A 27182-nucleotide genomic window follows, 5' to 3' on the forward strand; every position below is an offset into this window, starting at 1 on the left:
TTGATTCTTCAAGGCCCAAAACCTTCGCATATTAGCGCTCTGCTCCACACAAGTATCTGTGTGTTTGCTAATGAACAGCACATGCTGGTAGATGAAAGAAGCTGCTGAAAGAGGCGGCCAACTCCAGGACTGGAGGACACACAGTTTCACACTTTGAAGTCTCTTCCTTACCACAGCTCACCCTCACAAAGGCCTGGATTAGCTGAATCGTGTGTGTTAGAGCACAGAGAGCATTCAACTGTGCCATGGTACCGGCCCCCAGGACAGGAAGCAGTCCCCCCACTGTTCATCAAGCATGTAGCCACCACGCTACGCTCGCTAACTCTTCAAAGGCCTGCTAACGATTCGCACATGTGGGCATTATAGTATTGTTGACCTCAAATGGACCGCAGGCTAATGATGCTAGGCTAGCTGCTAATACTGAGACACTGAGACATTTTAATTAACAGCCTTTTTCATAAAACAGTAAAACAGTTCAGTAAAACAGGTTAATAGCTGCCATGCTAACGTAGCTTTAGCTCCCAGCAGTCGATGAGCAGTGAGTAGATGACGTCTAGCAAAAGAGCGCAGTAATGAAGGTTAATTTACTGGTGAGGCTAGCAGCAGTTCAGGCCCAACAATGTAAGCGAAATCTGGAGCAGGGCTCCCGCCGTGTAAGAGGAAAGCCGAAGGCAATGATGTCACCCTCCCAAAAACAATGCTTCACTCAGCCACACTGGGGGGCAGGAAGCTGCTAGTCGTTTAAAAGTGGAGGAGAAAAAAATCACAACATCTGCTGCTTAGCATTCCAGACAGACGGAGAGAGAGAGAGAGGGAGGGGGGGCAGGGGAAACAAGGAATACTCACATGGAGAAAGCAAGGGAGAAGGAAAGCAAGGCACTGAAAAAATGGGCATTGAGGGAGAGCAAAAGAGAGAGAGGAAGGGAGAGAGAGAGGGAGGGAGAGAAAGAGAGAGAGAAAGAGAGAGAGAGAGAGAGGGGGGGGAAGAGAGACATGGAAAGAACTAGGGAAACAAGGAATACTCACATGGAGAAAGCAAGGGAGAAGGAAAGCAAGGCACAGAAAAAATGGGCATTGAGGGAGAGCAACAGAGAGAGAGAGAGAGAAAGAGAGAGAGAGAGAGAGAGAGAGAGAGAGAGAGAGAGAGAGAAAGAGAGGCATGGAAAGAACAAGCAAAGCAAGGACTACTCAAATTGGAGAAAGCGAGGGAGAAGGAAAGCAAGGCACAGAAAATGAGCATAAAGGGAGAGCAAAAAAAGAAAGAGAGAGAAAAAGAAAGAGAAAGAGGGAGAGAGACACACAGAAAGAACAAGGGAAGCAAGGAATACTCAAATTGGAGAAAGCGAGGGAGAAGGAAAGCAAGGCACAGAAAATGAGCATAAAGGGAGAGCAAAAAAAGAAAGAGAGAGAAAAAGAAAGAGAAAGAGGGAGAGAGACACACAGAAAGAACAAGGGAAGCAAGGAATACTCAAATTGGAGAAAGCGAGGGAGAAGGAAAGCAAGGCACAAAGTAAACAGGCATGGAGAGAAAGAGAAAAAAGGGATACTCTTATTTAAGAGGTGAGGAGAGAGAAAGAGAGAGAGAGAGGGGGAATAAGGAATAAAAAAACAAGCATATGGAGAAAGTGAAAGAAAAGAGACAGTGAGGAAGGGGTAGAAATAAGGTACAAAGAGAACAGTAAGGCAAGACAAAAGAAAGAGAGAGAGAGCAGGAGAGAGATAGAGGTGAAATTAAGAGGTGTAGAGGGTGGATAAAAAGCACAGAGAAAGAGAGAAAGTGAGAGAGAGGAGGAAGAAAGTGAAAGAGAAATGAAGAGAGAAAGAGAGGCTAAGAATACTCAGAGAGAGAAATAGAATGGCAGAGAGAAACAGAGGGGAAGAAAGTGATATAGAAAAGGGAAATACAGCAATACGGCAATAATGAGCACAGAAAAAAGAGAGTGGGAGAGGCAGGTACTGAGAGTACAAGCATGGTGAGGAAGAAAGAAAGAGAAAAATAGAGGAGCAAGGGATACTCAGAGATATAACAGAGAGAGTGCAAATAAGGCACAGACTGAACAAGCATGGAGATATAGATAAAAGGAAGAGAACTGAGAGAACAAGTAGAACAACAGAAAGAGAGTAAGAGAGCGAATTCACAAGAAATTTAAATGAGAGAGAGTGAGAGAAAAAAAGAAAAAAAGGGAGCCATTTTGAAGGAAAAGGCCATGAATTCAAATCAGTCCATCTCTTTCTCCTTGCTCTGGAATTTTTCCACACTTGCATTTTGGCTCTTAGTCAAAATCAGGCATTCTAAAGACAGCAGTAACCTACATCCCAGGCTCAGCGGCCCCAAAACAGCAGGAGAGAACATTAAGTCCACAAGAGCTTCACTACAATATGTCTTCGTTTCTGTGCTGTTGTAGTGGGAAATTTCACCATATGTTCCGGGCATTCCATTTATCTACAACACTGCACATTGTAATATCTTAATAAGTTAATGTCCACACATCTTGCAGTAAAGGTTTACTACATGACACTAAATGCTTGACTTTAGTCAGAGTCAGCCTACACAATGGGCCTGGGCAGTAACTGAGCTCTGCATGCCACCTGCTGGCCAAATTGGACACAATACACCACTGGTTGTACAGGTGGGTATTCAACACTACATTAGAATATTGTTTTAGATAAAGAATCACTAACTCAGTGCCTCTCCTCTACTTTGTAGAGTTAAGACCCAGATGTGATCAAACACCCCTGAAACATTTTTGGCATTTTCACACCTGAAAGTCTAAACCAAAGTCTGAAAAAAGGTTTTTAGTGTGCGTTCACATCTGTCCTGGTCAGGACTGGGTCCGAAACAAAACAGCAAGTGTGAACAGGGGCGTGGTAGTAGGGAAAAAAGCACACATAACTACCCAGGGCCTGAGTAGGGAGAGGGGCCAATGAAAAATCCTGATTTTCTTTTGCTCAGGTTCCTTGTGTACTGGCATGGATAGGGGCCCACTGACATTGAGAGTTTACAAGGCACAGAATTTGCTGCTATGCCCCTGAGTGTGAAAATTGCCAGAAATCAAAGTCTGGAACTAAGGACCCACATTTGTGCCCATTGACACATGGTCTGGTTTTTGATGGTTCAGTCTTAAGGAACAACTACAGGAAGCTGAGATGAGCTTAGCCTTTAAACAATACTGCAGAGAAAAGACTCATCTTCACATGCATGCACATCATGCAGCAGCATGGATGCTTCTGATGCTTATGTTTGTGATTTTTGTATCTACTTGTACTTGTATCTTAAACTTGACACTAATTTGTTAGCATTTGTCAACATTTTGTCAGTTTGGCAAGTTGACTTTCAAGGTTTCCCTTTTGCCAGAATTGGACTCCTTGCAAGTGCACATGTATCACTGAGCAGAGGAGTTACATTTCAGCACATCAGTTCTACTTCTTAAACCATTGTTTAATGGGTGACGATAGCCTGTTTCAATGCAATGCGCATTTCAAACATCAAAAAAAGTGCCTTCTTACTGCAAATAAACAAGACCATCGTTTAGTTTCACACCTGGTATTTTGATTTGGACCAAACTAAAAGATCAAACAAGGACCAAACAAGGCAGTTGTAAAAGCACCCTTTGAGAGGTCAGGCGCAGAGGAAGGTGGTAGAGACAGCAGTAACATTTGGTTTATAACACAGACATAAACACGTCTAAAATGAAGTGCAATTGGGAAATCCAACATTTAGCTAATACAGCTGTGGCTGTTAACATTGTTGCCATATTTTGAAACATTCAGTAAAGCCTACATTGAAATCTAGCTGTTGGCCCTTTCATAGGGAGTGTGTGTGATTGGATCCCTGATGATGCCACAGCCTCCGTTTTCAGAAGTCCAATGGTGCCATGTGCTATAAGCTGTGTTATGGAAATATGATTGCATCATAATATTATCTGTCAATCAAGTTCCTGCACTGCTTTCATGTGAGAGCAGATCAGGCAACAGGCCATCACTCATACTTTCCAGAAACACTAAATGTTAGGAGATGACCTAGAGTCTAAAGCATTACAGAGAGCTTGTTTAATTCATATTATTCTCAATTAGCAGCCACATAGTTTGGAATAGCATGTAGGAACAATCAGTTCCAGTCCAGGTACATTACATTACTCCACAAATACACTAAAATTTAAATTTAGTGTATTTGTGTATATTATTTTACTCTTATAATAGTATTGTGTAAGTGTTGTGCCATTAGTTTCAGCCTCATGATTTAAACAAAATACCCACAATAATAGTAATAACATAAAAAAATATTATGTTAAATAAGTAAAGCAAAAAAATAAATACACATTTGTATGACTTAAGCTCTATTAAAATGTGTATTGGTATTGGCACTTGCATATCAAAACTATCAGAAAAATGTGGATCAGCCCATAATTGTAATGATGCTGTCCAATATGACTCCCAGTGTCTTACAGCCTTCCTGGTGGAGACTTCTCAAGGGCAGGATCCAATGCCATTGGGGATTTTAGCACAAATTGTTTGTTTTGAGATGATACACCCGAAAGACAAAGAGAAAGAATCGAGCACAGTGTGCAGTCTAAAATATAATGCATAGAATTGAAACACGGGGTCTTAAAACAATACGCTTACCTGACAGAGCTGGGCAGGATTCCTGACCTCTCCCTGTTGACTGGCAGGTCATTGTGGAATCCATTAGGAATGCTCCACTGCGCCGGCTGGCTCAGGACATTTTCAGACCTGCTGCCTGGGATGGAGGTCCGGAGGGGGCTTCCGGACCCTGCTTCGTCCATTCCATTGTCCCCCTCTCCCTCCCCCTCCTGGGTCTCGGCCCCCTCTTGCACCGTCTCCAGCTCCAGCTCTGGCGGCTCGGGCCCTACCAATGCCCTTTGCTGGATGAGGGGAGTAAGGGGCGCCTCGAAGCTCACACAGCTGTCTGTCTCATCCGTGAGCGAGAGCACGTCCAGCGAGTCCAAGCTGCTGTAGCAGGTGCCGCCCCGCAGCAGCTCCGACTCCACGATACGCTCAAACGTGGAGCTGAATCCGTCCTGGGTCTCCTTGGTCCTGTCCTGCTCCTCCTCGCCAGCGTCCTCCTCCTCGTCCTCAAGTGCCGCGGATCCACTGGCTTGCTCCACGATGCGCTCAAACGCAGAGCTGAAGCTGTCCTGGTTCTGTACCTCCTCTTCCTCCTCTACCTCTGCGTCCGTTTCTTCCACCGAAAGCTCAAAGGTGGAGCTGAACTTGTCCACGTTCCCCCGAGCCGGCTCTTCGTCACAGCCTTCGTCTTCTTCCTGCCCTTCGCTGTCCTCGCCAGTGCCGTTTTGCACCCTGCGTGCACATGCACCCTGATTAGCACATTACAGAGCATACCATAATCCACTACAGCCGCCCAATTAAACCATCTGTTATCTGCTAAACCACGCACTACATGAAGTCTGCAGAGGCTACATATGCAGACAGTATGGCGGCTGGCTGGTGTGTGGCAACCCTCGTAGGGCTGGCTGGTGTGTTCATACTTCTAACTATAGCTGCGCCACTGTCACACTCATGCATCAAGAGTGGAGCAGCAGAATCCCTGCAGAGCAGCGCTTCATCCAGGACAGCTCCCCCGCCACTCAGCCCCAAAATATCTCCCTCCTCTTTTCTCCAACACACGTGTTACAGCCCACCTTTAGCAATGCTGCACTGCTTCTATTGGATATGCACGGATACCCCTGCTACTAGCGTGCCCCCTGATCAACCCCGAAACTTTGCCAAAAGGATAGTCCTGCTCTTCCTGATCTGAACATAAATATGCATAAACGTCAGGCAGGGTGTATATCTCATTCTGCCTCATTTCTCTGATTTTATTGGATTAGAATTGCAAGCATTAGCAGCAACAAGACCTTATCCTCACTTCACCCTAAATCACGTCCATTTCTTGATCATATGGCTCAAGAGAATGAGACAGGCTTTTGACAGCTCTGACCTTCAAACCATTGCTTTCACTGTCTCTCTCTATCTCTCTCTCTCTCTCTTGCTTTCTCTCTCTCTCTCTCTTGCTCTCTCTGAACAATGATTCAGATTTATTTTGTAGGCTAATCCTAATCTGTTCTTTGGTAGGCTGATATAAATCATTAGATTACTGACCTCACAGGGTCCTGCGGCTCTGCCGAATCCTCTGACGGTTGGTCCGATGGAGGTGGGGGGACGCCAAGCCCACCACATTCAGAGCTAGGGACATTAGCACTGTCTCCAATGCTGTGGTCAGACTCTGCCTGCAGGCAACAGCTTTCACTGTCTCCATTCTTTTTAGAATCCTCAGCGATCTGCTCTTCTTCTGTCCTCTCGCCTTCCACATCTCCATTGGCCAACACGTCCCCATTGTGTTCTTCTTCTGGTCTGGCGTCTTCTGAATCTGCCTCCATCTCTCCATCATCCCCATTCACCTGTTCCTCTGCCTCACATTCACACTCCGATCCATTCACCCCCTTAACATCGTTCTCCATCTTAACTTGCTCCACATCTCCAGTCTCTGGGATTTCGGCCTTCTCTTGGGCCTGTGCAAGCATCTCTGGAGGTGGGGTGTCTGCATGGAGGGGGTCACCCTGCCCCTCCTGGCTCATGGCGGCCTCTTCAGTCACGGTGAGTGGGCAGTCCAGGGTTGTGAGGTCAGAGACAGGCAAGGGGGTAATGGTTACAGATCTGAGGAGACAGACGAGGCAGAAGAAGTATTAGTTGAGGGCAAAGGTGACCTATTAGTGCAGGTGTTATTAGTACAGGTGTAAATGAGCTCCAGCAAAGTATTGTCGTGTAGTACCCTTGCATATACTCCTATGGGTTATAATTCTTCAGTAATAAATAGTCTAACTATACTTAAATATAGACTTGAAAGCCATAACATTTGCTATCACCAGAAACTGACAGGTTTGGATGGTCCAGCCTTCTAGCTGTAGATATTGTAATGTTTTTCTCAGCCGACCTCAGTAGGAAAAGAACATGCCCTGCTCCTGTGCTGTGGCTAGGCTCCGCCCCTCACTTAAGGCCCATCAATTAAACAGGAGAGGCCTGATGAGGACTCTTTTTAAGCAGCTCAGTGTGTCTTGTTTAATCTGATGTATCTACGTGTTGTTTACCTGAGCAGTATGGTTTCTTTTGATTTTCTGTGTTTTGAGCTGTTGTTCGACTTTTGATATTGATTATGGATTTGCCTATGTTATATATGCCAGCCTGATTCCTGACCTTTGCCTGTTCTGACAACGGGTTTGGTAATCCCACAAAATCCTTATGTGCATGCAGCCTGCATCAGTTCATTCTTCACAGGTATGGAGGGGAAGGCAATTGTTAAAAAGATACTACAATAAAAAGACACCCTTATGAAATTAAGTGAGTAAATCCCTTGCCAAATATCGTAACCTGGGTCACTATCAGAATTATAAACATGACCTAGAGTTGCGTTGAATTATGAATTGAATTAAGTCATAAAAAGTGAAATTTGCCATGTTCTCTCTGGGTGGGTAGATGGCGCTCTCTCTCCCCATCTCTCCTATGTTGGTCCTGATGTTGGTCAGGACAGGGGGATGTTAGCACGCTGGCTAAACCAGTGATACTACATCAGTATCATTTTGAAAAGAGGCAGTACAAAGAGGCTTTACATGTATCAGAGGTGGCATATGCTAGATTTTACTCTACAAATATTGGGGGCATTACTAGTGATAGGCGTGGTCCTAATGAGTTGGTTAGACTTTTAAATTGGGAATTTCAAATAAAAAAAATATATATCAGCTAAATATGGAGACAATATGATAAATACAATAAGAAAACAGTATGAAGGTTTTCAATTTTCAGGCGGTCAATAATGTCAAAGGTTACTTTTTTTTAAATGTTCCATTTTTTAATCTCCAAAAGGTTCATAGTCACAAAAATGATATGATACTAGCTAGCATTAATAGACACAACTTTTGTTTGGCTTCAAAAAGGGAGGATTTCACTGAACTTTTAAGGAAATACAGCAACCATGTATCTGCTATACACAACAACCTCAAAAAGACGTTTTCACTGTCGCTTTGGCATATACATTTTTTTTTTTATCATTGCAAGTATTTCAAGTCAAGTCAAGTCATGTAGTTTTATTGTCAATACTGCATATGTACAGGACATACAGAGAATTGAAATTACGTTACTCTCCTTCCCAATTTTACAGCAAGTACAGATAATAGATATAATAAAGGAGAATGGGAGACACTATGTGTACAATACAGCAGGGACACAAATAGACATACATGAGACAAAAACAAGGTGCAGTAGTGTGGGGGAGAAATAGATATATAAATATAAGTAAAAAAAGAAATAGATATATAATATAAAAGAGTGGGAGACACTATATGTACACTATATATTTCTGAGTTTTACTGTGAAATCTACCTCCACCTGACATGCACACCAGGCGAGGAGTGAATCTAGGGCACAAGCAATAGCTGAAATAACACTTCTGACAACTGCAGTTTAAGAGAGGCAGACATCTAACAGGATTAAATCTCTGTTACTTGGCTCTGATAGATGCAAGGTCTCTCAGGACTCTGATACCAAGCTTGCAGCAGTGCAGCACAATGCCGCCATATGACGCTGAGTTTGCAGATCTCTGATACAACTGACACTCTATATCTAAAACACTTCATCAAATTTCAGTCCACAACACGCAGTCTGACAAGCAGCATGACTGTGTTCTCCAAACGATCTGGCACGAACTGCTCAGGGGTACAATACATCTATCATACACTGCTGTTTGACAGCAGCTTTGGCTGTGACTGAATTGATGTATCCTTTTTAAGCAGATAACCGCACTAAATGACCTGATATGACAAGAAGACAATACAATGAGTGAGGAAGTTCAGATAATGTCATGGACTCACTCAATTAACACATTTAAACTGGAATGCCAAAATTCATGGGATAGCAGTATGTTAACTGATCAGGAAGTGTTACCTTGGGGAACTGCTTGGGAATGCCCACACATGTATAAGTATCCACACAGAAACTTTTTTAGTTGGAGGCCCCATTTGTGAATAGTAAGTGTCACAGCAGCCCAAAAAATTAAAAATCAAAAGTGTCTTTGCAACACTTCTCTGTGATTTTTTAAAGATTAGGCAATACATTTAAGATACGACCAAATAAGATTATGATAAATGGACAGAACTGAAAATAATATATAGAACAGATACAACCTTATATTTTTAGAGTCCCCTTCTGGTGCCCCATTGTGACCCCTAGGTTGAGAACCACTTCTAAAAAAGTATTTATACAGTATTAAACCTGTCAAATTGCTTAGACTAAACTGATTTCCCTGCTGAAAAATCCAGTTTTTGCTGCTATATGGTTCCATATGGTTTAAGATGAACTTTTCACTATAGTCAATTTATTACTGCACTAGAGATGAATTGTACTATACAAACCTGTATCAGTATTGTCACACCTTTAGCCCTTTATGTCTCGTATTTTTTATTTACAGTCCTGCTTCTCTGTTTGTTGCTGTTTTCCTTGCCACATGCCCTGCAAACACATGGTCCTGTCTCCACCCTAGCCATTAGTGTTGTCACCTTGTGTCTTGTTTGTAACTCCGCCCCCTCGTTTCCTGGCCCAGGTGTTCCTCACCCTGCAGGTGTATTTAAACTTCTCTGCTTCAGTGTTCTTTGTGAAGTCTTTTATGTGCCTCTTTTATCTTCTGACAGTTCTTCTGTCAGTTCTGTAGGGTTTTGTGCTGTTTGTTTTATGTTTCTTCTTTTTTTTTAGTTAAGTTTAATCTTAAGTCTTCTTAGTTTTATTTTCTTTGTTTGCTTTTCCTTGTTTTTTTTGTAGTTTAGTTTACTTTGTCTTGTTTATTTGTTTTTACATTTCGTTACCCATGTTCGCTTTCAGTTTTGCTTTGGTTTATCTTGTTTGCTTAATAAATGTGGTATCTTACCTGTGTGACCTTACCTGTGTAACAAGTATAATGGCAATATAGTTTAATTGATTTGAATGAAATTTAATGGAATTATTTTGGTTACACTTTTCATGCTGGTTAACTGGCATGGTCAAGCTTGATTATAGTGGACATGTAAGCTGTACAATCAAACTGAAATAAAATAGCTGATCAAAATGGCTTGTCATGCTAGGAGTTAACCAATTTGGTCATGCTGATGGACCAGCTTTTGTGTGCTGGTCATGCTGGTAAACCAGCCAGAATTGTAAGACAGTCATGTAGCAGGAAACTGTGAGTGCTATACATGTAGGATACACCAGTTTATTGCAGAGGCTTTATAATGTCTCTGTGGTTTATAATGTACAATACACATGGCCTAGTGTATCCTCACATGGGGATAATCGAGACCGGCGGCATCTGGTATGAATTGTCCTTGCAAACAGACAAACAACTCTGGCAGAAATCACAAATTACATCCACAATCAATGCAGGAGACCCCACACACAAATCCGACAGATCAGTGTAGTGTTCTTCAGCCTCTATGGAACATGGCAGACAGTAAGGGGACATAACATTCATTCCTGTCCCATTGAATTTGGTTTGTATATATGCCAGTATATATGCCTCTACAGTATGCTGTGGTAGAGCTGAATCAGGGATAGATTTATCCTGGGTTTTGACTTTGTGTACAAAAAGACGCAAGAACCTGTTTCATAAGCATTAAGGGTGAGGAATTTATCCAGAGAGAGAGGGAGAAAGAGAGAGAGATTAAAACTGAATATGATATAAATGACATAGCATGTCTTAGCTGCTGTAATTCCTCTCTCTGGCTGTAGAAGAGAGGAAATCTCTCCTCTCCTCTCGTCTCCTCTCCTCTCGTCTGCTCTTCAGCAGCTCGGTGCAGAAGCTGCAGCTCTCCTCCCCTGCTCTGACGCACACGCTGCAGTTTAAGAATATCTAAAGCCTGAGGCCTAATTCAATCAAACGCCCATAAAACTGCAGCTACTGTTCAATGCAGGCCTTTGTGGAAAGCTCTATTGTATTAGGTGAGAAATAAACCCTGCTTACTGCTATCTTTCTGTTGGCACATATTTGGTGTGATAGAGGCTGTATGATGGTGAGATTGAATCAGGTGTCCAGTGTGTGAGGTGTGTGTCACAGTGTGCCGGGGCGGGGGCCGTCTTAATGATATTGTGACCTTTAACCTTTTGACTCTAGAATAAAGATTACAGCTCTCTCTCTCTCTCTCTGGAGCGAACGCCTCCATATGACATTTAAGGGTCACTCTCTGTCGCTCTCTTCTCTTCTGTCTGCTTTGCTCTCTTTATATTCCTTCTTTATTTCTGTTTGCTTGTCTTTCTCTTTATTTCTCCTTCTTCGGTCTGCTTCAAATTTCTCCTCGTTTTCTGTATGCCTTTAACCATCTTTTCTTATTTGTCCTTCTTTTTCTGCCTGTCTCTCTTATTTCTCCTCTTTTTTTGCCTCTTATTTCTCCTCCTTTTCTGTCTCTCTCTTATATCTCTTCTTTTTTCTGCTTGTCTCTATTCCTGTTTCATCTCTTTTTTCTGCCTGTCTCTTATTTCTCCTCTTTTTTTGCCTGTCTCTCTCATTCATCTTCTTGTTTCTGCTTGTCTCTTCTTATTTCTCTTCTTTTTCTAAGTCTCATTAATTTATTTGTATCTCACTCTCTATTTTCTGCTTGTCCATCTGTTTTCTCTAATTGTGTCAATTTTATGTTTTTGCATCTGTCTTGTTGTCTATCTGTTCTGTCTATTTTCTCTTTTTATTCTCTGGTCTCTTCTGTGTCTGCACAGTTGTTTATTTTTCTGTCTGAATCTTTCTATGTTCTATCTCTCTGTTTCTCTTTCTTTGCTACCTGCCCCCCTCCTGCCACCGGCTCTTTGGTCATTCGACAGCAGCAGCAAGTGGCCTTTTGACATTCTGTACAGTACATGCAGTTTACACAGCACTGGAAAAATAAGAGACCACTTAAAAATTACGAGTTTCTTTGATTTTAACAAATTAAGAACCTCTGGAATATAATCAAGAGGAAGATGGATGATCATAAGCCATCAAACCAAGCTGAACTGCTTGAATTTTTGCACCAGAAGTGGAATAAAGTTATCCAAAAGCAGTGTGTAAGACTGGTGAAGGAGAACATGCCAAGATGCATGAAATCTGTGATTAAAACCAGGGTTATTCCATTAAATATTGATTTCTGAACTCTTGTTCAGGAGGATATAAACCATGAGATCAGCCATGAGATTTATAGGACCTCCTTGTTCCTATAGTCATTCTACAAATAATCCCCTCCACTGACCATATACGAGAACTTTAGTGTTCTATCATTACACCCTGTTCTCTCCTTCTGTTTCTCTTCATACTTTATTATAGTCCTTTTACCCTGTTCTTCAATGAGCAGGACCCCACAGAACCACCACAACCAGCTGTGATACTGAGATGTTTAAAAACTCCAGCAGCACTGCTGTGTCTGATCCACTCATAACAGCACAACAGACAAACATACACATACATACCACCATGTTAGGGTTCACTGCAGTGCTGAGAATGACCACCAAAAAATGCCAGCTCTGTTGTGGTTCTCTGGGGTCCTGAAGAAAAGTATGCAGAAGAACAAAAAAACTACAGTCTATAATCATAGAACTACAGAGTGTTCCTATATGATCAGTGGTGCTGAATAAATGGACTATGACTGCAGAGACAAGGAGGTGAAAAAATATTGTGGCTCATCAGTGTATACACTTACATACACACACACACACACAAACACACACACACACCAAACCCACACGCAGGCTAATTTCCTTCAGAAAGGCGGGCTGTTATTTAGAGCATTACTAAGGGTCCCAGTGCTGGGTGGCTGACAGATGTTCCTAAACCCAGAACTCGGCTCCAGTTTCAGCACCACAAACCAGCCCACAAACAAATTACTGCTACAAACCAGTCTCTACAGAGAGAGAGGTGTGAGAGAGGGAGGGAGAGGGAGAGAGAGATATGAAAGATGGAAAGAAAGAAAAAACAGAGATATCAAAAAAGATAAATAAATAAAGGGAGAGAGATTAAAGCCAGGAACACACCAGCTTTAAACACCAGCTTTCTGTTAAATGGCTTTTGTACTAGGTTTCACCACTGCAGGCAAATTTCCAATTTCACAATAAGATCAGGTGAGTTGTAGCAAACTGCAGTTATTTTGACCATTTTGTGTATTGTAGTCATGACGAGAAGTCTTTTTCTGGTCTTGACGTTCCAATAAATTTAAAATAACATTTTAGACTTGGCTAATGCAAATTATGACATTTCTCCAGCAACAAACAAGAAGTTGTCTCCATTTATTAAGCCAGGGTCCTGTCCACATTCTACATTTTGTTCTATTTGCGCTGCATTGTTCAACAGTTCCTCTTTAATATCTACCATTAACATTATGGCAAATAATCTCTAAAGCAATGTATTTCCAGTATTTTGGAGTAAGAACTAATTGTTAAACTTTTGCAAAGTCTTTTTCAAAGTCTTTTCTTTATGTATACGATTGGCATTGGCATTGGAAGTAAATCTATTATTATTCTGCAAAGACTGGGAATCTTGCTGTAACTACGTTTCTTTTAAGATTACTTCCCATCATGCACCTAGTGAAAATTTACAATTAGAGAAAATGCTCAAAGTATGAAGATAATGGAGCACAAAATGAAGCAGATTTTGACCACAGTTGCCCTTGTATGTGCATAAGTTTAGATCATAAACGTCCACAGTGGACAGCGCAGTCAATGATTGTGAACAGCAGTGTTGAGCTAGAAATCTGCAGTTTACTTTAGCTTCCATGGGACATGGCAAATGTCCTGGGGCACAATATGGTGGCATGTCATTGTATATCACTTGCCTGCTCTCTTTCTCTCTCTCCTCCACCTGTGCATTCCTCACTTTTTCTCTTTCCACTGTATATCTCCCCTTTTTCTCGCTTTATGTCGTGCTCTTACATTTCTGTCTCTCGATCTGTTTTTTTCTGAATGTCTCTTAAATAATAGTGTACTATTTTCTGCATTAGCCTCTTTCTCTGTTCTCTCTCCAATGTCTCTCTTTTATTCTCTCTGCTGTGTCTGGACCCTCTTTTATTGTTCAATGAGTCAAGACTTAATAGTAATAATAATAAACTCGGTTTAAGTTTTTGGAACATCAAAAACACTAGTCATCATGACCAGCTTATTCTAAATGATTGAGATTATGGGAGCACACTGCAACTCTAGCAAGATATTTTATGCTGACAGAAAAGAGAGAGAGAGAGAGAGAGAGAGAGAGAGAGAGAGAGAGAGAGAGAGAGAGAGAAAGAGAGAGAGAGTTAAAGAGAGAGAGAGTTTTGGCAATATTGTGCTCATTACAGACAAGCCAATAGGAAAAGTGTGTGTGTTTGAGAAAGAGACAGAGAGAGAGATAGAGAGAGAGAGAGAGAGAGAGAGAGAGAGAGAGATGAGAGGAGAGGGAGAGTCTGATTAAAACAGAAAGAGGGAGCCAATGAGACACAAAAAAAGAGAAAGAGTAAGGAAGCGATTGATGAAAAGAGACTGAATTATTATTCTGGCTCAACACATAAAAGACAGAGAGAGTTTGAGAGAGAGAGGGAGAGGGGCAGAAAAAGTGAGTGTGACACACAGACAGCCAGAGAGAGAGAGGGAGAGAGAGAGAGAGAGAGAGAGAGAGAGAGAGAGAGAGAGAGACAGAGCGTGGGACAGAAATAAAGAGAGTGAATTATTATTCTGGCTCGACACATGAAAGAGAGATATGAAGTTATGTGTGACAATTCATAAGAGAGGAATGACAGCAAGTTTTAAACTGCTTCTTTTCATCCACACATGCAGTAAAGAAGGGAAAACTGCAGAGCTGAGTGTGTGTGTGTGGGTGTGTGTGTGTGTGTGTGTGTGAGTGTGGAGGTGTATGTGTGTGTGTGTGAGAGAGAGAGAGAGACAAGAGTTCCACTGCTGTCAGCAGAACACTGTGCTCTTAAAAATGATCAATTCTCCTTAATTACTTTCAGTCAACCTGCCACTCAGCCTTTCTCTCTTTCTCTCTGTACTGTAAACATAGCAGCACTCACTCCAATACACACACACACACACACACACACACAGTGCCAGCAGTGTACTCTGTGCACACACTCTCACACTGAAACTTGCACTGACTAAGTTTGAACAGGCCGACACCACAGCAACATAATCACATCCAGCAGAATCAAAAACATCAGGTAACATTTAACAAGAAGCCTGTTTAGCAAATAAAAGAACATCCTAATAAGAACTGTAAGTACACACTGAATACATTTACACTGACATACCAAATGTCACGGGACATAAGATAAGTAGGTACCACTTTAAAATAAGACTACTTTTACAATTAGTTTATTAATGGTTATTAATTAGGTTGTAAATGCCTTAAAAAGCATTAATAATCAGTTGTAGAAAAGTTGTGAACCCACAGCCATCTATATTGTTGCCCTTTCTATGTATATGTTATAACTGATTATTAATGCTTTTTAAGGCATTTACAACCTAATAAACTAATTGTAAACCATTTATAAACCCTTTATGAAGGTAGTCTTATTTTAAAGTGGTACCGATAAGTATAATGTTCCATGACAGTTGTGGTGGTGTACCAGTGTCTACAAGTGGAGCACACACAGCAGTGGTGCCGGAGTTTTTAAACACTTCACCATCACTGCTGGACTTCGCAGCCCACCAACTAGAAATATCTAGCCAACAGTGTCCTGTGCACAGCATATTCTGGCCAGCATCCTGTGACCACGTATGCTGCAGATGAACTTATCACCAAGAATTTGCTCTGGCTTGCTAGAAAGGACAAGTTGATGCTGCAGCAGAAATCTGTAGCCGCATTTGGCCACTTCTTTTTCTTCCCTTTTTTCCTGAAACGTAAATTAAATTGCTGCAGTCCATTTTCCATTCCTGTTTGATGTAAAAAGCCCTATCCAGAGAGGATTAGTTTCTCAGGGGGTTCTAGGGTAATTTTCTCTTTTATGGGGGGTCCTCTGTGATTTTATTTCCGTCCAGAACGACCATGTATGTGTTTTTCTCAGATGTTCTCTAAGAAAATTACAGGCTGATTTATATACTGTTTTTCACTGAACTCCATGGTCCTCTGATAATTTTAGTCCTGTCCAGAAGGACATTTCGTTGTGTTTTATCACCTTGCGATGTCATGAATCGATATGTATTGGATTTTAATACCACATAATAAAGTGATCCAAATCGGAATAAAAAATGTATTGTGTTTGATTTAGTGTGTTTTTGCTATTTACACAGCCATACAAATGACACACCCGTAGTATTTAGTAATAGAGTGGATTTGGGCCACATTTACCTGCTGTGTGATCGTAGCTTCTGTGTCTATTTTCTGTTACAAAAGCTGTGTGGAAAAATGACCAGAAAAAGTAGCTAGTCTAACATTTATTCTAGCTTTACCATTACCTCACCAAGTGGGCTGGGTTTGAGCATGATACCATGATGCTTACAGCCACATTACCAATAGACGAGGATGCTGGATTTGGCTGGTATGATGCTAACAGTCACAATGCTAACAGGACCACTGTATGTTTAGCTTTAAGCAAAAACTGACATCTTTTTGGCTCTGTTCTGTGTTCAAGAATCCATTAAGACATGAAACCTGAAATGAGGTTAAGAAGTAGTTTGTTGGGTGCGGTTACTGTGGATCCCTACCTCACCCTGTCTCCTGCCTGTTTATGTCATGTGAACACAGCCAGTCTGCAGAGTTTGCTGTTATTTAAGGTATCATCACAACTGTTTTGTTTTGAAATCTCTGAGCCTGATAGCAATACAAATATGATTAATTGCACAGCCCACACCAGATATTTGAAAAGGTGTGACTGTAGGCTTCATAGGCTGCCTTCAAGCCCTCAGCTGATGTTGTAATGCATTCTCGGAGCTCACACACATGAGCCCATGCTCACTGAACACTAGCAGTAAATTGATAGGCTGTTTTGCATTGCAGGTTTTGTGTTGTATTCTCCCCTGACTCTCCCTCACCCTCCCCCAACCCCGTCCAGCCTTGATCTCGCCCACTCATGCTTTTTTAGGCCCAAGTCCTTATTGATCGTATTAAAACAAGGCACCATTTCCTTGGGGATGGCGAGAGAACTGTGCTATGCGGTGGATGACTAACAAGACAGACAAAGCGAGACAGAAGAGTCCCAGAGCAGTGGGGGGGGGGGAAATAGACTGATACAGCAATACGGACCAGCTTAATCAGCCACTCTGAGCGAGGGATTATTCTTACAGATAAGAGTCTGGGCTTCACCACTAGAAAATGAAAGCATTATCACACAGCTAATTAGACCCACCCAAAGGTTTAAAATAGGGAGTCTGCAGAAGCACTGTGTCTAGGCTGAAGATTGGTGGATAAGGAGGTAAAGTCAGTCCAAACTCTACAAAAAAGACAGGGAAATGAGTCAGCCTGGGAGGAAAACAAATATACAGTCAGTTAAAATGGGCCATCATTTTGCAGGTCCCCCTGTACTGTGCTGGAGTATCTGTATAAAGTCTAAATAAATCTGAAAATTTCCTTCCAAATATATTTACCCTGTGTGAAAAATGGTTTTAGGTTATCTAAACTAGCTGAGTGTTTTATCATAAGAGATGGTGGTGATGGGCATGTGTGGTAAAAGGTGTCAATCGATTAAAAAAATAATCTAATTAATCACACTTTTTATTTCTTAAGACAAAGCTTGAGATAATTGGTATTTTAAATATGAATACAATAATCAGTGTTAGAAACCTTTAGATATGTATTATTAGTGTCAATCCCTTACAAATAATTGTATTAATCACAACAATATTCTGTGACAAAATCAAAGATAAAATCATGATTACATTTTTCAATGATGGTATTTACCTGTATTTTTGTGAAGGGGACAAAAATAATGGAGTGTGGTTTTATTCCTGGTAGATCAGATCTTTTTTTACTGTATTATAATATCTCAGGGTCGTTTTAACGCTTTTTAATATAGAATATTGTAAATAATGCTGAGTTACTGAGAGTTTTAATGGAGAAAATAAATGCTAGTGTAGCTCCATATTCCACACTCAACAGCTTGAAAAGAGGAAACGTGCATCAGCTGTGTGTGTTTGTGTAAGTGTGTGCATTAGAGGTGGGCGGATCGATCCAAATATCGATAATATCGATACCAACGCTGGTATTGGTATTGAGCAATACTCGTGTAAAAATATCGATATTCAAGCTTTTTTCTCTGCCGCACGCACTGACTGCTGCGCACGAGGATTCACCACAGTCTACTCTCTGGTCTCTTGTTGTTGCACATGCGTCACATGGCTCAGCAAAGCCAGCCAAACACCACGCAGGTAGGCTCAGCCTGGCCCCACCCACTCAGCGCTCTCCTCGAGTCGACACGCCTCTACCTCAGGAGATTAGTGTTGAGTGATATTTTTTTACACTCTGTTTATTTAAGAAAAACTTGCATTTGAATTGCACTGAAAGGAAGACAAGTCCTTATTTTTTATTGTTTTTCCAAATGACAATTCTATTAAAAAAAAGAAACAAAGAAACAAAGAACTAGAAAAGATGTCTAGTGAGGGGAGAATTTTTATTTTAATTTTTAATATATTTTTACTTTATATTTAAACTTTGTTTTGTTACTGTTCCATTGTTTCTAAACAAAAAATGTTGATTGTGATACTAAAGTATTTTGTTATCACTTACAATGTTTGGTGAAATTATATCCTAGGTTTTTGGATCATTTGGATCTATAAAGCTTAAATATTAAAAAGTATCGGTATCAGTATCGATATCGGCAATACTGGCCCTGCGTTTACTTGGTATCGGATCGATACCAAAATTCCCGGTATCGCCCACCTCTAGTGTGCATGATCACGAGTGAGAGCATAAATACTGTACAGACTTCAGCATAAACAAAACCTAATCTACCTTCTGTACTTAACAGTAAGTGTTGCTGTCTTATATCTCTAAATAAAACTGCTAATGCGTCACCAGGCTCTGTCAAATTTGTCACGTGAATAATTTGCATCAAAGGTTATCTCCAGATTAACTGCACAAGTTAACATGTTAATGTTGACAGCCTTTGTAAAAATAGATAAAACTATAATAAAAATAGTCGACTAATCTTTCAATTATATTTTATCATCATTCTTTATTTAAGCTATTGTTTAAATTAGGGATGCCTCATTCGCAATTTGCAAGAGCCACAGAGTCAGAAGAGTAAAAGAAAACAACATATTGGAAATTAAGATTGTTAATTGAAAAGAGCCCATGGAGACGTGTGTCACAGAACCTTTCAATTCTGTCCATCATTTTAATTCATGAAAGCCCTAAGTGACATGTACTAAATATCCTGAGAGCATTACAGGACATTGTGTGAATGGGTGTTCCTTCATCTCAACTTATTAACAGAATGCAGGAGTGCTGGGTTAGTGCGGAGATAAAACTAGGTCCTTTAAAAGAGTGTTTTCTGCTTCTACAGGTCTGTCCCAACCATTTCAACAATGTAAACACTTTATTGAAGGTTTTTCGATCCATATAACTAATTCTGACTGGATTTCTGGAAAAAAAATTATGACATAAAAAAAGTTTATTTATGACATAGCTTAGCAGGATCTGCTTATTGAATTTATCTGATTCAATTTTGAATTTGGTATCAATATTTAGAAATGGGTCTTGCCTCTTTCTAATGGATTAAAAAAAAGATTGATCTACACTATTCCACAGTTATGTAGCCTAAATATCTCACCATCTTCCTCTCATCTCTCTTTCTCTTTTCTTCCCTGTCTCACACTGCATGCAGTCTGCAGTCTGATCGCCTGCCTACTTGACCCACTAACCCTTTTCAGTCTCGAGACGACGCAGGCAACCCCACACGCATACACACACACACACATGTACAACTATTACACACACATTGCGCACAGTCACTCCTCACACAGCGCATTCTGTTATTATAGCCTGGGCACAAATCATCACAGCTCAGTGTACAGCAGGAAACATGGGAGTGATAAATTGACCGGTAGGGCTGTGTCCTGCATCGAGGGCAGGCTAAACGGAGGCAGGGCTTTCTGTCCTTCTTTCTTTTCTTTTTGTTCACTCTTCTGACACATCAGTGCACTAACAGGCGAGTGTGAACTAGCCAGCCGTGTTAAATCACCCCGTTCTGTCACATCCACTGCTTTCAAGGTCAAACGTCGTGTTGGATCGTCGTCGTATCACTTACAACGCCTTCACTTAAATCATTCCCAGGGATAAATCTTATTAAGCTCATCCTCAGCAGCACTGTGCCAGTGGAGGAGGTCCTCCACATGAGAGAGAGAGAGAGAGAGGGAGAGAGAGAGTCTGACTCTACAGGCGTCTGGTGTCTGGTCTGGCGCTGCCGTGTCTGCGCGTCTGACGCCTTTATTTCGGCTAAATCAAGAGAGAAAGGCGCGAGGGTCTGTAGTTTAGTTTAACATGCGCGTTGTTACTGCTCAGAATGCACTTATGCACTCAATGCTAACCAGAATCTGAACAATGAATGCTTTTGAAGACATTCACATGCAGTTTCTCCAGCTATAATAAACACAACTAACCTGGTGAACACAGCTGAGCTACTTTCAAGGGAAGCCTGTTAAATAGAGCTTCCGAAATAGAGAGCTTTTAGCTGATGCTCCCAACAGGTTTACAATGCTAGTGATAGGGGCATAACTTTTCCTATGTAAATAAACTGTTATTTTTACACCACAAACACAACATCTTGCAATTAAGTCATGATAAGTTGTCTGACAAGTATGAGCAAATAAGAAGAAGAGGGGAACAGATTGCTAAATGGATTATGTGGGAATGCATGAATATTATAGAGATATAATTCATGCATTTCAACTTAATTAATTTTGTAATTTATTTCCCTATCCTACCTATTCCTTCATGCTCATGAATTTTTGTGTCTTAATTTCAAGATTCCGACACCTGCAGAACTACCTCAAGGTACTGTTTGTATAAACAGTATTTAAATAAACTAGCAGTGCACTTTTAAAGTTCTGAGTGCCTTGTTTTAATTGTCAGAACCCTCAGAATTCTACCAATGACGCGTAGAGCCTCTTTGAGCTAGTTAATGGTGTAAACATAGCAATTTATCGCTAGCATTGTAAGCTTGTTGGGAGCATCAGCTAAAAGTGCTTTATTTCAGATTGCTGGGGATAAATGGAGGTACTTGTTATCATGTTTCAATACAAACCAAGTCCATTTCACTCGGATTTCCCCTCTAAGGTTGTTTTCTGGATTATTCTGATAATTCAGGCAAAAATAAAGCTCATTACCAGCATAGTATATGTTGCATTTCACCTATTCTTGCTGGTAATGCTGTGTGGTCTGGCTGGTTTTGCTGGTCAAGCAGCTTGATTGGTTATGGAGTAATGAGCATCTACTCAATCTCAAATATCCTGTAGCATCCAGCCTTTCCAGCTTCCAGCTAGAGCATCACCCTCGAAAAAGATTGTGCTGTTTTATTTTTGGCGCAACCGTACGTCATTATCTTAATGCAACATTGACAACATGATCAGGTTTTGTAGTAAACCAAATATTTTTGTGTTATATTATAATAATAATAGCGTTTACAGTAATGTAAGGCATGCAAGTCTACACAGTCTGGGTGCCCTTTAAAGTGCATGCGTTGCTGACACAGGCACACACACGCATACAGCTTGTATAATCTCCAATACAGAATAGCCAATAGAATTAGAGCAGCTACACATAAGCCTAAGGTCACTATATCCAATACCAGGCATCAGCTAGTGAGGTATAAAGCCCCAGAGGCATTGGGGCTGTGGAGAAGTGTAACTTCTCTAGAGTGATTGATGTATGGGATTGGACAACATCTGTGATCCAGAACTAATTATCCAACAAGAGAATCACCAACCTGACCTTGCTGATAGACTTTTTTGTGTGTGCTGAAGGCAATCAAATCATCACTGCTATGGTGCTATCTCTCCATGAATACCCTTGATTTCTAAAGAAATGTCAGATGAGTAGGTGCTCACAAGCTCTAAGGCTCATAGCAGTGGTTTTGTCCACTCTGGACACCAGCTTTGACAGAGGTTGATATCAGGTTGAATGTAGTGATGTCACATGACCAAAGTTCAACATCAGAACAATGTCTAATGCCAATGTCTGTTTGATGTAGAAAATAAATGATAGTTGGTTCCAAGTAGCCAAAATCCAACATCTTCCAAAAGTGAAACAGCAACTGTTGTGGTAAGCTACAGTATGGTGACCAAAACCCAACGTCTGCTAAACTTGTAAATGTCCACACAACCTGTTAACCATAGTTGATATGTTCTTGGCTTTTGTGCTGCATTGATGGTGTTCCAAATAAACATTTCAAAACATTTAGAAGAAACAGTTAGTTCCAATATTTTGGACCACAGCTTGCTAATAATAATTTACCAGTGTTGGTAAAAGGCAAATCCAACCAATATATGTCAACACTTTTTTTACAGGTTATCATTGTGAATTATTTTAGTCAATATCAACACATTATACGTTGTATGTATTTTCTGCATGCAAACAGCTATGGAAGCATAGGTGAGCCTTGAAACGTTGCTTTTTTAACAGATTTGATGGATATGTAAAGCTGATTTCAACATTGGGCTTTGACATCAACACTGACAGGCTCAATGCCCCCATATTTGAAAAAAAAAACATTACTAAAGTGCCCTCTAGGGTGGCATAAAAGAGACATTAAAAGTATTCTTCTGGCTGCCCTTCTTGCGGTGGAAAAAGTGATCAAGTACCCTCAGTGGTGCCCCTTTGTGCAAAAAAATGATGATGATGTGCCCTCTATTTCCCTCGGTGTCTTAATGATGAGTGCTCATCAGCCCTTCCGCCCTTCTAACAGAAAAGTGTGCTGTAATGAAGTGCTTTATCTGTCAGAGCCTTGCTAGACAGTGTCTCAGAGGGTGCCATGTTATGTCAGTCACTAGGTGCCCTTTTTAATACTGTATTTCACCCATGCTCTTCAAACAGCCTCAGTCTGCTACTGGACGCCAACCTGGTTTTCATATATATTTTTTGGCAAAAATATAATCTCTATATTATGTTAAGAGTCCAACACCCTTCAGTTCTTGGGGGAAAAGATGCTGCTGGTGTTTTGTCTGGGACAAATCTGGAGCCCACCTAAAATAAGGGGTTTCTGGTGCACACACCTGCTTGAAGCTGCTAATCTGGGGCTTTGCCTGGAGCTGCAAACACTTTGCCTAAATGCTCATGCTTGTGTGTTTGTGTGTGTGAAGAGAGAAAGAGAGAGAAGGAGAGAGAGACCCTCACAGACAGATAGAACAGGCAGACAGACATACACAGAGAGGCACACAGGGAGCCGTTGTGTTAAGCATGGTGGAGTAAACCGCTCTGAGCCTCAGCCATGTTAGACCGCCCCCCTCCATCCCTCCATCCATCCCTCCCTCCCTCTCTTCACCGTAACCAATGGCAACAGCATGGTTGGGGGACCCTCTATGCTGCTCGTGCTGCTGCTGATGCCTGCCTCCTCTAGTCGCTGCTGCTTCTCTCTCTTTTCTCCTTTTTCAAAAAAAAAAAAAACAAAACACACACACAACACAGAGCCTGGGATGCTTTTAAAGACCATCCGTTCCTCATTTAAATCAGCACGGCTTGCTACCCGTGCACCAGCATGGGAGAGGAAGAGGGGGTCTGAAACAGAAAAAGGGGGTCTAAAAACAGCCCAGAGTCGAGCGCGCGCTGCATATTGATTGCAGTGTGCATTGAAAAACACACACACACAACAACCATCAGTCCTAGGAAGAGAGCCAGGGGTATAAAGAGAAAGAGAATGGAAGGTAGGGGGGGGGGGGGGGGGGCAACCTGCCGGTACAGAGCAAACCCTGGCTGTATGAGCCTAGCATGCATGCTACTCTGCGATGCCACATGAGCAATGCATGCCCCCCAACAATGCAACGAAATGCAGTGACCCCCCCCCCCCCCCCTCATGCATTCACTGCACTATACAGTAATAATGCATGGAGGGATCTTGCCTGGTGGGCGATAGATGGATGGATGGATGCAACGCTCCCGCGTGCATGCATGCGTATGCGTGTGCGTCTGTGCGTGCATGTCATTGTGCTCACCTGCAAACTAGCCAGCCTCGCGCGCAGACTTCAGAACCGTCTTTGCTTTGATCGCCCCTTTTTTATCCACAGCAGCAGCAGCAGCAGCAAAGGCAGCAGGAGCAGCAAGAGTCCGCGCGCACCCTCCCACCGACCACCAGCGCGCGCTCGAGGCTCACACAGCAGCTGCAGGTCCGGCCGGCGCGAGGCGGCAGTCCCGACTGGCTGCGCCTGCCTGGGTGATGGGGAGCTGCGTTCTCGCGTGCGTGTGTGTGTGTGCGCGCGCGCGCCCTTGTGGTGTGTGTGTGTTTGTGTGCGCGCTGTAAACGCAGCATGAGGGTAAACGCAGAACCTTGCCAGGCTCGCGCGGATCTGAGCCCTGTTGCTCCCAGTATTTTTGCAGCATCAATTATACATTACACAGCGCGCGACTACGGGCTTCAAGGGAGTGTTTATGCTTTTTTGATTGTGGAGCTCAATCGAGCGCGCGCGTCCAAAAAGAGTCAGTGAAGATGATGAAGCACGGGAAAGAGAGGGGAGACAACTCTTCCTTAGTTGCAACCATCAGATCATCAGATCAGATCAGGTGGGGGCAGTTGCCACCCCTGCAAAACCAATGGTGCCCCCATGTTTGAAAAAAAGTAAACATCTTTTTAACTTTGGAAGCTAATACCAATGTAATGTTGTTTTTTAATCGATATGTGCTGTTAATTTCAACATTGGGTTTTGACGCCCAGGTGAGGATATACTGAGAAATCACCTCAGGTGCCCCCATGGTTGAAAAAGCTTCAACATCTGTCTATATTTGGAACATAATTCCCACATAATTTTGTTATAATTTGCCATCTATGCCACTCATACTAGACTGGGTCTCAAAGTGTGCCCTTTCTAGAAGAGGTTGTCCTACAGGTATAAAAAAAAAACACGATAAAATGCCCAGTTAGGTGCCAATTAGATCTGGTGCCCTATACGTGCCCACACATATTGGATGAACTGTATTTGATTGTGGTCAATGGTGGTACAAAGTTTAAAGTACTCATTTGCATTCTTAAACTTATATTCCATATTTTCTATATATTCCATCCATTTATTTATTTATTTTTTTTCAATTTTAGCCAGTCCTTCTTTAGAATATACAGGTTACACATCATATTTTGCCCCTGCCTTTTAAATAGCCTGAGTCTGCTATACTGCACTACAGCAAGACACGTTATATAGTCAGTGTGTGTGTATGTGTGTGTCTGTGTGTGTGTGTGGGGCTGTGTGTGTGTGCACGCTCCTTGGCAACTGACATACAGACAGTAATTACTGTTACCTTGGAAATAAAGAAGCAGGCTAAGCTGTCAGTCTCACTGTCAGTCTGAAGATGCCTGAGGTGCACCTTGACCCACTGCTGTAGTAGTAAGTCGTGAGTGGAGTGTGATGCAGAGTACACCTAGGAGCACGGCATATAAGAACCACTTCAGCCTGATAATGATGCTTCAGAACTAGTGCAGGTGTCAAAATGTAGGCTCTGGTAGATCTGACTATAACAACCTAACTAAAAGCATACAGCCAGAAGGTAACATAGAGACAGAAGCACCCTGAAACACTGGCATCCCTCATTTCCTCTGTCCATGAAGTGTCCAATGAAAGTATCAGGATGAGAGCACATCTTAGTCTACCACAATATCCACAAACCTCTGGATCTGCATCCTATATAAGGATAAATAAGCAAGCATTAATTACAAAGTGCTAAATTAAATAAGTGATTTTTTGTCTTAGACTGTGTTTGGGGCTTCATAAAAAGGTTTTTACTTCTGCTGAGGTTTTCTGAATTCTGGGAACTATTAAGAAGCTAGCACCTTGTGATCTAAGCAATCATGATGGATAGTAATAGGAAATTAGATCTTGCCAGTACTTTTCCCAGTGGCAGCATATATAATGTAAATATTAATGGTCCTAAAAAAAGCCTTTGGGGGGTTCCATGTCTCAAATTTGCATATAGTGATGTGTCTAGAAACATAGTACATTTTGATTAAAATGTTCATAATGGAATTCAAAGAAATCAACCTCTTGAACATACAGTATATGGAGACATACCCAATTAGAAATGATAAAACAGCCCATTTTTTAATATCCCATGACCATGGTTAGTCAATGGTCATGACTAACCATGACTAGTCATGAGCCTGTTACGGATGCCTTCAATTGCTCTTTTAAGTCTCACTCCAAAAAACACATTTGAGTGCTTATCTCATGGATAGCAGTGGCCATGCGTGTGTATAAGGTGGACAGATATAGAGATTAAAGGTGTGAAAGAAAGAAAAAGAAAAGCAGGGTGGGGCCCAAAGACCAAAAAGCCAGGAAGGCCCAAGCCGACCCCCAAAAGCTGGGGGCTGGCCATGTCAATCTTAATCACTTATTCATTAGCCCTCCTCCCTCTCTTTCTGTCCATCCCTTGGGACACAGTCTGGATGGCAGGGGGGCAGGGATGGATGAGGGATGTGGTGGTCTGGCGTCTGATGGGCGTTGCATGTTGGGTGTGATGGAGAAAGGAGGAACGTAAGAATAGGTGATAAAGTGGGGGAGGGTGGGGAATAGGTGTGATTGGAGGGGTAGGCTGTGTTCTGATGGTGTAGAGGGGGTGAGACTCAAGTGGGTTTAAATGATTGGCAAACAGTAAATGGATGGATGGATGGATGGATGGAGTGCTGAGTGGGTGAATGGGTGGATAAATGGATAGACAGGCTTTACTGTAACAAGAAAATGGGACTATGGCACAATACCTGTTTATAAGAGGTGTAAATGTGGTGTTATAAAGTGTAAAATTGATTGATGGTTGAATGAATGAATTGATCGATTGACAGATGTTGGAGTGATGAATGCACAGTCATTTTAAAAAGCTTAAAGCACTGAGGGGTAAACAGTGAAGTGTTTGTGTGATAAATGGACAAAAGGAGAAATGGAATGAACACGGTGAAAGAGTGGCTGCATAGATGGACGTATGGAAGAATGGGTGGATGAAGGAATAGATGGATGGATAGATGTCAAGGAAAAGGAACTATGGGACTATATATAACTGTATAAAAATTAAAATATTTTGCAATGGGTAGATC

At 41.7% G+C, this 27182-nt stretch overlaps 1 protein-coding gene across 2 annotated transcripts in view; it reads right to left on the reverse strand.

Annotated features, from left to right (window-relative positions):
- Positions 1 to 24327, reverse strand: part of psd2 (pleckstrin and Sec7 domain containing 2) — a 60262-nt gene extending 35935 nt beyond the window's left edge. The window contains exons 1-3 of one of the 2 annotated variants that reach the window (XM_049484056.1): positions 24106 to 24327; positions 6121 to 6675; positions 4624 to 5319 (exon numbers count right to left, since the gene is read on the reverse strand). In XM_049484056.1, coding sequence (XP_049340013.1) covers positions 4624 to 5319; positions 6121 to 6596 — 1172 coding nt within the window. In that variant the 5' untranslated portion in view covers positions 6597 to 6675; positions 24106 to 24327. The remainder of the gene's footprint in view (positions 1 to 4623; positions 5320 to 6120; positions 6676 to 24105) is intronic. The other variant, XM_022684069.2, reaches the window with a different exon arrangement.
- Between the last annotated feature and the right edge of the window lie 2855 nt (positions 24328 to 27182).

The sequence above is a fragment of the Astyanax mexicanus genome, chromosome 10 (genome assembly GCF_023375975.1).
Source record: "Astyanax mexicanus isolate ESR-SI-001 chromosome 10, AstMex3_surface, whole genome shotgun sequence".
NCBI lineage: Eukaryota > Metazoa > Chordata > Actinopteri > Characiformes > Acestrorhamphidae > Astyanax > Astyanax mexicanus.